A 14,086-nucleotide genomic window follows, 5' to 3' on the forward strand; every position below is an offset into this window, starting at 1 on the left:
GGTCTTTACCATAAATTATTTAAATTCTTTTGGAATTACACAGTTCCTGAAAACAAAATATTCTACGATGTTTGGGTGTTAGTCCCACCCTCACCTCCAGACTGCACTAGATAAATGTGAATAATGTGTCAGTTCAAAAGAGAATAGCTAGTTTTTTTTATATATAAACAAGAAAATCTTCAATGACCAAATACTTTTATGTTTATATCTGCCTTTATTCTATGCCCCCAGCTTTCCTAGGAGAGATTTGCAAAACATGCCAGTATCATTCCTACATTCCTCCTAAATAATGTTAGTAAATAATTTAGGAGTAAAGGAGACCACACACCGAGGCAGAAGTGTTGGGCCTTTGACAAGTACGCACAAAAAAGAAAGAAAACTTGTTAGCATTTGGAATTAACACTTTCTTGAGCTAGAGTATGCAGACACACACACACACACACACACACACACACACACACACACACACACACACACCTACCTGTGCCCCCTACACAGTGCCACTGGCCACAGTTCAGTAAGTGGACTGGATGGGTTAGGAGTTGTCAGTTGGGACAGGTAAATGGAGAGAGAGGCGGGAGGCAGGAAGAGATATTGGCTCTGGGTTAGCTAGGGGCTCAGAGGGAGGCAGCCAGTTTGCTTACTAGGAATGCAGGAGGCAGGTTTGTAGATGTGGATGAATATGAATATGTGGGAGATGTGGCAGGTATATGGGTGAGGCATGCAATGCACAGGTGCCAAACCCGGTGGGGAGCGGCACATGCCAAAAGTGGAGTGGATATGTGAATAGGTAGTGTGTAATAGGACAGAGGAAGGAAAAATCGTTGGGTGGGGGGCTACGAAGACAGTTGGTAGAGACCGTGAGGCCAGAAAGGTTACAGGAGAGATGGATGTGTTGAAGGATAACTCCCACCTGCATATTTCACAAAAGCTGGTGCTTAAGGAAAGGATCAAGATGGCTTGGGTTGTGAAGCAGCCATTGAAATCGAGCATGTTGTGCTCAGATGCATGATGTAACACGGGGTGGTCAACTTTGTTACTGGCCACTGGTGGCTGTGCAGGGATTGCAGCAGAGTTAGTGTAGGTCGTGGCTGCTTGCACAGGTGGCCCTGCCTCTGACAGGATGTGGTAAGCCTCTGAGCAGACTGGAATAGGAAGTGTAGAGTGGGTGGATTGGGCAGGTCATGCAACTCGGTCTTCCGCAGTGATATGATCCCTGTGGTAAGTGGTCAGAAGTGGGAGTGGCATAGGGATGGACGGATGAACTAGGATGTTGTTAAGGTTGGCTGGGTTATGGAATACCACTTTTTGTGGGGGGGAATCGTGGGTAGGATGTTCCTCATTTCAGAGCACGATAATAATTAATCAAAACCTTGGCGAAGGACATCGTCTAGTTGTTCCAGTCCAGGTTGGTACTGGTTGGCAATGGGCCACTTTTCTGAGCTGATCCTTGGGGGTGATGGAGGGTTAGGTGTATGTGAGGATACAACACAGCAAATTTGTTTGCACAGTATATTCGACGGATTGTGCCTGTCTGTGGAGGCCTTCATGAGACCTTCAGCATAGTGGTCAAGGAAGTTCTCATCACTGCAAATATTCCATCTGCGGATGGCAAGGCTATTTGGAACGAAGTTTTTTATGTGGAAGGGATGACAGTTGCCGAACTGTAGGAACTGTTGGTGTTTAGTGGGTTTAATATGGACAGAGATGTGGATCATGCCTTAAGATAGGTGGAGGCACATTGGGTTTAGGAGGATCAGGTGAATTCCTCTTCCTGCCCACTTCTTCCCTCTCTCCATGCACCCACTCCACCGGAAAAATCCTCCACCTCAACCAGTCTACCTGCCGAACTACAATGATGGCATTGTGCATCTAGTTGGCACTATGTAGGGGCCCAGTTTATGTGTGTGTGTGTGTGTGTGTGTGTGTGTGTGTGTGTGTGTGTGTGTGTGCGCGCGCGCTCACGCGTCCACACATGCTAGCTCAGGAAAGATTTACTCCAAAAGCTAGCAAGTTTTCTTTCTTTTTGTGTATGCCTGACAACAACTCAGTGTTACTGCTGTTTAGTGAATGGTGTTCTTTACTCCTAATTTATTTACATTCTGCCAGGACTTTCCTGCTGTATTATTATTTGTATTAGTATGCACTCATTCATTTGTTAATGTATCATTTCTACCGTAAGATGCTAGTGTCTGTGCCATTCATCTTATTGTATTTTAATATTTATTTCATTTATTATTATTATTATTATTATTATTATTATTATTTACAGGAACTACATGTTGACATGGCATCCATTGTGCTGGATGTTATAAGCATAGTAGATGCAGAAACAACATGTGTGGAAAACAATTCTGATGAACGACAGAGACTCTGCTTTATTGTCAAAGAATGTGAAAAGGTATATAGTGTCATCTGTGAAATTTATAGTGCAAATTATCACATTCTCAAAAGAAACTATCTGTTCTATATAAGTGTGGTATGAATTCATTATAAGGAAAATTTACTCCTTGACACAGAGTAGTTATAAGCAGTCTCAGATATATAAATTAAGATACTCTTTGCCTTTACTTTGTAATGTAACTACATACGTCCGTCCCCTACAAAGCATTGTATTTAATTTACTGATGATCTGATACGGGAATAAGTAAGCTGAAAATTTAAAAATATAAATTTTGTATTTTAATGTATCTGTAATGCTTGCATGTGCTACACATAGTGATAGATATATATATAATTATGAACGGAAGCCCATCAACTGTCTGTGTTTCGATTTTATATTATATACATATTTTGCGACAAGTGCGGTCCCCTCTCTCTCTTGCGGTGTTTGAATTATCAGTTTCAGACTCAAATTTAACTGAGGATATGTCTTTCCTACATATGTGTTCCATTATGGTGCATTTACACCAGTGTGCCTGTGCTTGCATTGCATGCAAGAACTGGCATGGGTGTAGTTGTAAACCTCTTTCTCCACACACACATGAGTGATCCCATTCACAGCTGAGTGTTTACATTGGGCACTTGGGCATCACAGGTGACTATTTGAAGGAGGAAAAGCCTCATTTTCCAATTTTCACCCTGCAAAAAAACTTGAAAGTGTATGCCACATTTTTTTAACCAAAGTTTTCATAAGTACCTTTACTTTCCTTGTGAAGAAATAACATGGCTACTTTTGATTTGCTTGATTTTTTAGTTGTATAACGTTTCTCGCTCGATTTTGAAGAAACTATTCTTTCTGATCATTTGACATATAGTTATGGGGGACTTCCTAATAAATCATTTACATTTTCATGTCATTCTGAAAAGACACTATTTATCAGACGTGCACTTGATTTATAATCTTGTATTGAAAGAGTGTGATAGTGTGTAGCTTACCATTTGCAACAGTTAGACTGTACATTATACTGCGAGTGAAATGTAGCTAAAAGTACAAAAAAAATTTTTTGAAATAGTAGTAACCTTGATATACACTCCAAAAATTGCACAACGAAGGAATTATCTGAATGGGACAGAAATCGGTAGATGTGATGTACTTGTACAGACAAACAAATGATTACAACCTCAGAAAAATTGGGTGATGTATTCAAGAAAAAGAGCTTCACAAATTGAGCAAGTGGATAATGTGTTGGTCTGCCTCTGGCCGTTACGCAAACAGTTATTTGGGTTGGTATTGATTGATACACTCGTTGGATGTCCTCCTGAGGGATATCATGCCAAATTCTGTCCAATTTTTGTGTTAGATCCTCAAAATCCCAGGCTTGTAGGAGGGCCCTTCCCATAGTGCTCCCAACATTCTCGATCAGGGAGAGATCTAGCGACCTTGCCGGCCAAGGTAGGATTTGGTAAGTACGAAGACAGTCTGTAGAAAATCACAGTATGCAAGTGGCCATTATCTTATTGAAAGGGAAGCCCAGGATGGCTTGCTATGAAGGGCAACAAAATGGGGAGTAGGATATGGTCACTGTACTGCTGTGCTGTAAGGGTGCTGTGGATGACAACCAAAAAGGTCCTGCTGTGAAAAGAAATGGCACCTCAGACCATCACTCTTGGTTGTCAGGCTGTAAGGCAGATGACAGTCAGGTTGGCATTCCACCACTGTCCAGGGCATTTCCAGACGCGTCTTGGCTCAATTCAAAGCAGGCCTCATCACTGAAGACAACTCTTCTCCAGTCAATGAGGCTGAATAAACCCTACATCACTGCAAACGATCTTGGTTGGGTACAGAGGTCAATGGTAGATGGTGCAAGGGGTGTCGCATGCTCTGCCCTCTTTCTCTGAACCTCCTGTTAATTGTCCTTGTGGTCACTGAAGCACCAGTTGCACATCAGATCAATGATAGCACAAAAAAAATTGAGATTATGGACTCTTTTCAGAATATGGACCAGTGTGTAGGAACTATTTTTACAAAAATGAAGAACTAAACCCTTCTGGAAAAGGTTATTCATATTACACAATGAACTGTAGTACAGTATTTGCTGCAAAACATTCAGGAAAAATTTCAAAGCGGAACAGATTTTTGTTTTTCAGAAAACGTGTGTAATGATAAAGTAGTGTGAATTTGTGCACAGTCATTGTTTTGAAGGAGAACTTTGTACGGAACTAACTGTGTCCCATTTATTACTCAGAAGCTTATGTATTGTTAATTTTACAAATGTTTCCCTTTGAAGAAGGAGGAGGAGAAGAAGAAGAAGAAGAAGAAGAAGAAAAAAAGTGTTTCACACATTCCTGGGCTCCTCAACAAATAATAAGTATCATCATCTTGGATGGTGTCTTAGTGTGTCTTCATCAAAGCTAATTTGTCCTTCTTGAGCTCATAAATTCTTCGTCAGGGTTTTTCCCCCCCTTCCCTTAACCCTCGAGCGGGCGCCAACTGCAAAGAACATTGTCATGCACAGTTCCATTGTTGTTTTATAATAACGAGCCCCTGCCTATTCCTGCATTATTGTTTCAGCTAGCACAGTGAGAAGTTGGGTTGTCTTAGGTTCATGTGAGCTACAGTAATTTAAAATAAACTGTGAATGTCTCGTGTTAGTGTACAACATACGCCACGCGCCTGATCATGTAAGTAATTTTTCCTTCACTTTTATTTCGTTCCTTTTTAAACAAATCGAAAGATAACACGTAAAAGGCGGGTATATCACTGTGCAGGAGAGATCAAAGCTGACAGACAACAAGCTTGATTGGTTATTCAACTAGGATTCAGAGTTCACCTCTGTACCAGTCAACGTAAATGGTGACGACTCTGAAGAAGAAGAAGAGGAATTTATCACACGAAGTGACCGCGATTCAGATTCTGATCAAGTCCATGATTCAGAAGATGACTGTGAATAGCCACTCTCTACTGGTAGTATTGTTATTGGGAGGGACGAAACATGTAAATGGAATAAAATATGTCATAATGCAACTTCGAAAACAAAAAGAAAAAAATATTTTGAAAGTATTCTGTGGGCCTATGTGTGTTACCAGAGGGGTCACAAGTGAAACAGAGGCTTTGTGGACAATACTTAGCCTGGAAATGATTGATGAAATTGTAAAATACATGAACATATACATTCACTCTAAGAAAGAATGTGTGTAATATTCCAGAGAAAGGGATGCTAAGGAAACTACAAGGTGTGAACTATGGCGTTGTTGGGATTGCTGTATCTCATCAGGACTAAGAAAGCAAACCACACAAATGTCATTGGACTGTGGACAGCAAATGGTACTGGTATCGAGATTACAAGAGCTGTGATGAGCTACAGAAGATTTCTGTTCCTTTTATTAGGTATCCATTTTGACGACAAGAGTACAATGCAAGAAAGAAGAGTAACTGATAAACTTGCTGCAATAAGGCAAATATTGGATGCCTTTGTGGTGACCTGCAAGAACGTTCATAGTGTAGGACAATTTGTGACAGTACACGAAAAGTTTCAACCTTCCTGGGATCACTGTTCTTTTGTTCAGTCTATCCTGAACAAACGAATGAAGTAAGGGATAAAGATTTTTGTTTTAGCAGATGCTAAAACATTCTTCACTAGTAATATTGAAGTATATTGTGGAAAATAACCTAAGGGCCATACAATGTTTCTAATTCTCCCTGTGATACTGTAGGAAGGCTAGTTACTCACACTGAAGTCTAAGGAAGAAACGTTACAATGGATAATTGGTACACTACCTATTCCTTTTGAAAAAAGCGACTAACATGCATGGCACATTGAGAAAAAACAAACATGAGATCCCACAAGAACTTTACCTGAGAAGTGTAGGCCTATCCACTCCTCTTTATTTGGTTTTCAGAATGATATGACGCTAGTTTTGTATGTGCTGAAACAAAACATGGCAGTTATATTACTTTGAACTAAGCACAATTTTGGAATTGTTCACGAAATTACAGGTAAACCAGAGATAGTTTTGGGTTACAATATAAGGAAGGGAGGAGTCGACGCATTTTATCAACTGGGAGTTGCATATTCTGTTGCACGGGTGACAAGAAGATGGCTATTGGTTGTATTCCATGATCTAATGGATATAGCAGGAATGAGGCCAATCCAAAAAAGAAGAGAAGAATTTTCTTGAAAGATTTAGCCCTGTCTCTTATGAAGCCTCAACTAGTGGAAAGAGCTCACTTCCTGGCGACATGGCAACTTTCCTCGTTAAACACAAAGATCAATGTGTTGAAAGAACTGTGAAGCCTACCATCAAGAAAAGAGGTCGGTGTATGACATGAGGACAAGCAAGAAACGCATCTACTACCATAAGGTGTAACTCATGCCATAGCTTTGTTTGGAAAGGACATGTAAAAAGAGTGCATACATGTGAGAAGTGTAAAGCATTTTCCGAAAATGCGTAAGACAATTAACTGTGTAGGTGGAAGGAAATTTGTGATAACTGATACTTCTTCAAGATATAAAGGGTTTGTCCTTTTATATTGCAATGAAAGAGTGTTTTTGTTCAGTATGTGCTTAAAAAGTGTTGGAATAGTGAGCTGCAGCAATAGAATGATACGAAAGTTTCTTGTTTGTTTAATCAAATAATAAATTAGTGATGTAATATAGTTTTTTTGTATTGTTGTTTAAATAAACTAAAATTAAACTGTGATTTAGCTCATACATGTTACCCTTTGTAGCATAATGACAGCTTTTGACTACATGTGTACAAGTGCGCCGCGCGCCCGCTGTTGTTACAAGAATCAGCGCCCCTGCTTGAGTGTTAATGGCGTAGTACTTGGCATTGTTGATTGTTCATCAACTGGAGCCAATAACTGCCTCTCAGAATGACTTCACTTTTTCATGTAGGCAGACTGAAAAGTGAATATTCTGGAGATAATCTCATTTGACCCACTGACAAGGAACTATTCATGTAATAAAGTTAGTGCTCGATGGGTTACGAAGTTGTTAATGAAATAACAAAAACAGGTCAGGTTGGAGATCTGTGAGAGACTTCTGAATCAGTTACGGCAAGAAGTGGAGAATTTTTTGAAGCACATCGTCACATGTAATGAGGCAAGAATCCATCATTACACTCCAGAATCGGAAATGGTGAGTAAGGAGTGGTGAAGAGAGTCTAGACCCTGGCCAGTGAACGCAAAAACCCTCCTCTCAGCCAGAAAAGTTCTTGCGACTGTGTTTTCTGATTACAGAAGAGAATTACTTGTTGATTTTCTTCATGATCATAGGGTAAATGCAGAATACTATTGCCAACTCTTAGTGTCAGCAAAAGCCACCTACTGAAATTAAAGGCGAGGAATGCGCTTCGGAGATGTCATCCTTCTCCAAGTCAATGCTGAGTCTCGTACTGGGAATTTGTCTTGGGGCATATTGGAGGACATGCACTGGGAAACTCTTGACCACCCTCTCTACAGTCCAGATTGCCCCCCCCCCCCCCCCCCCAACCCCTTGACTATTTTTTGTTTGCATCTATGAAAGAATCACTTGGGGACGATTCAAAAAACAAAGAGCATATTAAAGAGCGTGTGCGCTGTTGGTTGGTGATGCATCCTCATACATTTTATTGACAAGGAATATTCAAGGTTCCAAATTGCTTGCAAAAATGTGTAGAGCACGCAGTATGTTATCTAGATAAAAACTGAAGGTTTCAGTTTTGTAAATAGTTATTCAATAAATGTATAGAAAATAAATTATCATTTATATTTGAATCTCCCTCGTACATGGGTCTGCAACATACAGGGGCTGGCTGGTGGCTAAGGAAGAAATGCAATACATTAGCTTTTGGGTTACAGAGTCTATTTGCAAATCAAAAAGAATTTTATGTATGCACATTTCATCTAGGTTCAGTGTTATTTTATGTGCTCTCATCAACGCAGATTATTCATGAATGAAAGCAGCTCATAAAGCAATCAGGATAGCTTCAACCCGTCATGTGCTCCAGAATCATTTCTCTTCAACATTTTTTTGTAAGGAAGTACAAATGAAGTCTTTTTATTTTGTTCTGGTTTGCATTTGTTGTTTCCAGATTTTCCAGATTGATCTTATTTGTCTGGAACTGGACAGTAATTATCTTCCCCTTATCTTTATAATCTGTGGTATTAATCAGACAGAAAAAAAGGAAAAAACATGAAATACTGTTCAAATTCTCCTGGTGAACAACTCGGCCAAAGTGGGACACACTAAAACAGAGCATGAAACAGGGAGAACACCGGACAGGAGCACAACTGTTGCAAGTGCCCCTCCTCATAGCAAAGGGAGACTCTTGCACCTTCACATGGTGGTTCATGCACATGCACAGACATGCTTGACTCTGCACCAGTGGGTCTGTGTCTTTGCCTCTTCGTGCAATGGTCGAATATACCTAGTGTGCACAAAAAGCTGCACAGATGTAAATGTACCTATACCCACTCTGTTCTAAATTGCTCAAGCTACACATGAAGGCGAGGGAAGTGTAACTCCACATTTACGTTCCCGCAGTTAACATTTTCCTTAAACCTCCTGACAGATTAAAACTTTGTGCAGGACCAAGACTCGAACTAGGGACCTTTGCCTTTCGTGGGCAAGTGCTCTGCCATCTGAGCTACCCAAGCACGACTCACGACCTGTCCTCACAGCTTCAATTCTGCTAGTACCTCGTCTCCTACCTTCCAAACCTCACAGAAACTCTTCAGTGAACCTTGCAGAACTAGCACTCCTGGAAGAAAGGATATTGTGGAGATATGCTTTAGCCACAGCCTGGGGGATGTTTTCAGAATGAGATTTTCACTCTGCAGCAGAGTGTTCGCAGATATGAAACCTCCTGACAGATTAAAACTGTGTGCTGGACCGAGACTCGAACTCGGGACCTTTGCCTTTCGTGGGCAGGTTCTCTATCAGCATTAATCTGTCAGGAGGTTTCATATCAGTGCACACTTCGCTCCATAGTGAAAATTCTGGAAACATCCTCCAGGCTGTGGCTAAGCCATGTCTCCGCAATATCCTTTCTTCCAGGAGTGCTAGTTCTGCAAGGTTCACAGAAGAGCTTCTGTGAGGTTTGGAAGGTAGGAGATGAGGTACTGGCAGAATTGGAGCTGTGAGGACGGATCGTGAATCATGTTTGGGTAGCTAAGTTGGTAGAGCACTTGCCCGCTAAAGGCAAAGGTCCTGAGTTCGAGTCTCGGTCCGGCACACAGTTTTAATCTGTCACGAGGTTTCATATCAGCGGACACTCCGCTGCAGAGTGAAAATCTCATTCTGGGAGCGTTTTCCTGGTGTGTCCCTATATTTACAATGTTAAATCACTTCCACTTTTGTGTTAACATTATAGAATTCCATAGCCCGTACATAATTAAAGAATATTATTGCAGACAAAAAAGGTGTAATTGACATAAAATAGCAGTAGCATGGCATTAGCCTTCAAGTAGTGTTTACAGATACTACACAGCTACCTTTCTGGAGCCTTGGGCTCCCTAATCTCTAGTCAGAATGATTTGTGTCATTTGTGATTTGTCTGCTAACATTGCCGATCTAACAAAAACTATGTTGCCTGTAATGCTGTTCATTGCCATCATGTTAGTGAAGGCGAGGCTGTGGTTGGTTAAACTTAAGTATTAATTTGAATGGAAGAAAAGATGACGACAAAAAGCAAGAACTATATTAGCACTTCTTCCTGATAATATACGATCTTGTTTCAAACTGTGACGGGCTAAACTTCAGCATTTTTTCGAACCGAAGAAGTGTTGGCAATGATTAACAAGACCTGTGATAGTGCTGCCTACAGATAATATGTGAACTAGTTTCAAACTGTTGTTGATGTTTCTCTTGTATAAAATATATGAAGTTCATGGAATTTGTAGGGACATTGTAAAAAAAAAAAAAAAAAAAAAAAAAAAAAAAAAAAAAAAAAATATCAAAATCTTTGATTTGCAGAGAGATTTTACAAAATGGTCTTTGGTGTACAGTTTTATGAGTGTAGTATGTAGTGATTTCAGTGGTGGTGGTTGGGTTTGGACCTAATACCAAGCTTAAATAGCTGCAAGTGAAATGAACATCTACACTATTGAGAACCATAATTGCCACACACTTATATAGTTCTTTTGGAATACATCCCAACTTCTGAGGTGTTGGTTGGGTCATGACTCGACAGTACAGCTAAATTTAACTGCACATTCTGCTCAATATATGTGTCCCACATAATTGTATTTCAATATGCCACAGCATATCTGCCTACAGTTAAATCAAGATCATATTCGTTTAATGCAATTGTCTAATTGGTTGTGTCAAGCATTAGTCTACCTTGTCCATTCACATCTGCTATCCCATATTTGTGTGTGTTTTAATTTTTTGTAATAATACTTTTCTACTTCCGCTAATGTTTTACCAAATGTTGCAGTGAATACAATAAAGATAGATATTCCCATGGTAGGTGTAGGTATTAAAACTTTTCTATATCTTTGTGAACTTGAAAACTAAATACTGAAAATTCATCAGAAGAAATTGTAACAAATAAAAATGGTAGGAGCCACTAATATGTTCATGAAATGTCCAACTTATACAAGACCAAGGGTTTCACATTAAAGGCCAATACAGTTAGTAAAATGACTCATAATGTTTTAAAAAGTTACTTGTCACCATTTAAATTTTCTTGCTATTCACATTTTTTTAAAAGTCCCTTGAAAAGTTTAAAAGCATTTTCACTGTACTGGAAACTATCAATATGCTCCTATATGTGAATAAGAGTCTGAATTCACACTCATATGCATAAGGGAAAATGTTGCTATTTAAAATCTATGACTGCACTTATTTTAATTGATTTGCCTTTGTAATATCAGGGTTTAATGTTAAGGTCTCAGTGTAGTTTAGTTTGCAGTGGTGCAGGTACTGGTGCAAGTGCAATTTACTTGAAGTTAAATTTATTCTTAGGTCTACAGTTGACAGACTGAAAACATTGTGCAGACCATTGCATGTTACACATACTTCTTTTGCCATCCAGATTTATGTAGTTTCTTCTGTGCTAGTCCAAAGTAAAAGAAATACATTAATTGTACTATTATTTTAATTTACCAGTTGTTTCTACCAGATACTTAAATTGTGGAAGTACAATAATAGAATTAATTGTTGATGTGGTAGTTTTTTTCAGACAAGTTACTGAAAGAGCGTTTGGAGATTGATACTCTGCAGGATGTTGGCACACTAAAGAACAGAAGTTTCTACACAAAGTTCATAAAAGTGAAGACAAAACTCTAGTAAGTAACAAGTGTCTTTTGAAAAATTGCCTTGGGAGAACATTGCTTGATGGATTTGCTCTATGCTGAAATGGCAAAAACTAACACACATAATATTGAAGGAAGTCCTTCCATACCTAACACAATGTTGTATTTGAGAAACACCTACCATTTCCTAAACTCAAAACATTCTCCATGGGTGATGTGTACATTAATCAAAGGCAGGCTCTTTTTTTTTCAAGAGAATGTAGAAAAGACTTAAAAGAAAAACAAGGGAAAAGCATATAAATGCTCGAAGGGTGAGAACCAAATGGGGGAGGAAGATTCTTTTTGAATGTTGGTTTAGGGGATATGATATCATCGGAGATGTACTAATAAGATTCTGGTATTTCATGAGTTAGGTATAGCTGATAAAACTTTGAGGGGGAGGGGGTGGGGGACTTAATAAGTAACAGACAGAATAAAATGATCAGAGGAAGAAGTGAAAAAAGAGTACACTAATACTAGTACAAATCTAACACAAAATGGGAGAAATATTCATAGAAAATGGGCTAAAGGTGAAATGGGCGATATCCACAACATCCATAGAATTTATAGATGTAAACTTGCCGCGTGGAAGGCGATATGTACACAGTCTGGAGGGGACAAAAAAACTGAGAAGGGGAGGAGAAACAAAATGAAACCTCACAGATTGAGAGGGTATGTGATGTTATTTTGGGGATTGCAATATTGAATTTAATATGTAAAGAACTTGACAGTATAATCCCTCTTATCTGTATGATATTGCGCACCATTCAGTTGACAGGGGTGCCATAAAACCATTGTATCCTCTCCTGAGGCAAGCCTGCCTACAACTGTTGTAAATGATCCTTGATATCCTGGATACTGACACTAGGATGGAGTTGATGTCCGAGCTGGTCACACATGTTCTATTGGGGACAGATCTGGAGATCTTGCAGGCAGTGGGAGTACCTCAAATCATGCAGATGAACTGTGTGAGTTGAAGAAATGTATGGATGTTAGTGAAAATGAAATGGAAAATTTTCATAGGTATTTTTTAATTACAAAGTACAGTCAGTGTACTCTAACAAGAGCGGTCCGAGTGCGAAACGATTTGTGTTCTAAATTTTTTGAACGTCATGCCACAAGACAGATACAGATCGATTACAAAATACTGCCACTTTTCAGATAATTACAATTTCAGCCAAGATATCCACCCAGGTTGAAAGTTACAAAACATGTATAAAGTTATTGACTATTGATTAAACAAATTCATTTCAGCTTAGGTTCTGGAAAAAAATGTGGGCACAGGTGAACTCAATGGAAGTCTGGGCTGGAAACAGTGTATATCAATGGAAAGATTTAACTTTGGTATAAAATCATTTGTTGTGTGTAGTCAAGTTACATGTGGAACTTTTTATTTTATGTTGGCAAAAGTATGACATACTTGGATAAATATAAACAATACCTTGTGTCTTTCAAAACTGTTGTGTAACAAAGGACAACTTTTTACACATCCCCTAAACTTACCAGTTATTTTGTTGAACACATAACAGATGCCTATGCAACTCTTCAAGCAAATAGACAAGTTGTGACGACCATGGGTACAGCCATAAAACCTAAAAAGGGAGAAATCAGAGCTTTCCAAGGAGACAGCAGAAGAAATATTACAAGGAACTATTTCAGTATATTATTGATTGGTCTCTGTTCAATACTTTTATTTTCTTCCAAAAAAATTCGAACAACACACTTAAAAAATTTTTGGAATTTAGAATGGAAGTAATTGAAGTGATGTTTTAGCATTACCTTGACATATACAAGGAGTTACAAGTGCACCAAGACTGATAGAAAGGCACTTCATATCCCATAAACCCCAATCTAATAATAAAGGAATCTCATAGAAGGCTTGCTGTATGCTATTGATGCAGTAAAAAATGGGAAACAAACAAGAATCTGGTGCAAAGATTGAAACATGAGTTTGTGTATGGAACCAAGCTTCCGAATATATCACTCTCAAAAAATTATGTAATGTCAAATAAGTTTTTTGTATTTCCCATATTACGTACTTTAAATGTTGATTGAAAATTGCTTCTAAATTCATTTTTTGGTTTCATTGTTACATTCCTTTAACATAATCCTTATAACTATTCTAATAACAAAATAAAATTTGCCCACAATTTTATACAGAAAAATCGGAAAATTGCTTGGAGTTGGAGGGTCACAGAAGTGACACTAGCCTGAGACCATGCAACTCCCTCTTACCCAGTTCCACCAAACCAATTTGAATCCTCCAATTGAAAAGCTGTGAAACCTCCACCTCCAAAAAAAATGCTCTGTGATTATAGTTGAATTCTTTTATGTTGGCGGTTCGCGCATGCCCGCCCAGACGAGGGAGATTGCTGCGTTGCCAGTTGTACGCGCCAAGAGAAGCAGCGCCATAGTATAGTATAG

General features: G+C 39.0%; 1 protein-coding gene across 1 annotated transcript in view; it reads left to right on the forward strand.

Moving 5' to 3' along the window:
• The window catches only part of LOC126094939 (THO complex subunit 2), a 313,848-nt gene that overhangs the window by 31,629 nt on the left and 268,133 nt on the right, over nucleotides 1–14,086 (forward strand). Inside the window, 2 exon segments of the mRNA XM_049909587.1 lie at nucleotides 2,273–2,401; nucleotides 11,541–11,656. Of these exon segments, the coding sequence (XP_049765544.1) occupies nucleotides 2,273–2,401; nucleotides 11,541–11,656 (245 nt within the window).

This window comes from Schistocerca cancellata, chromosome 8 (assembly GCF_023864275.1).
Source record: "Schistocerca cancellata isolate TAMUIC-IGC-003103 chromosome 8, iqSchCanc2.1, whole genome shotgun sequence".
Classification (NCBI taxonomy): domain Eukaryota; kingdom Metazoa; phylum Arthropoda; class Insecta; order Orthoptera; family Acrididae; genus Schistocerca; species Schistocerca cancellata.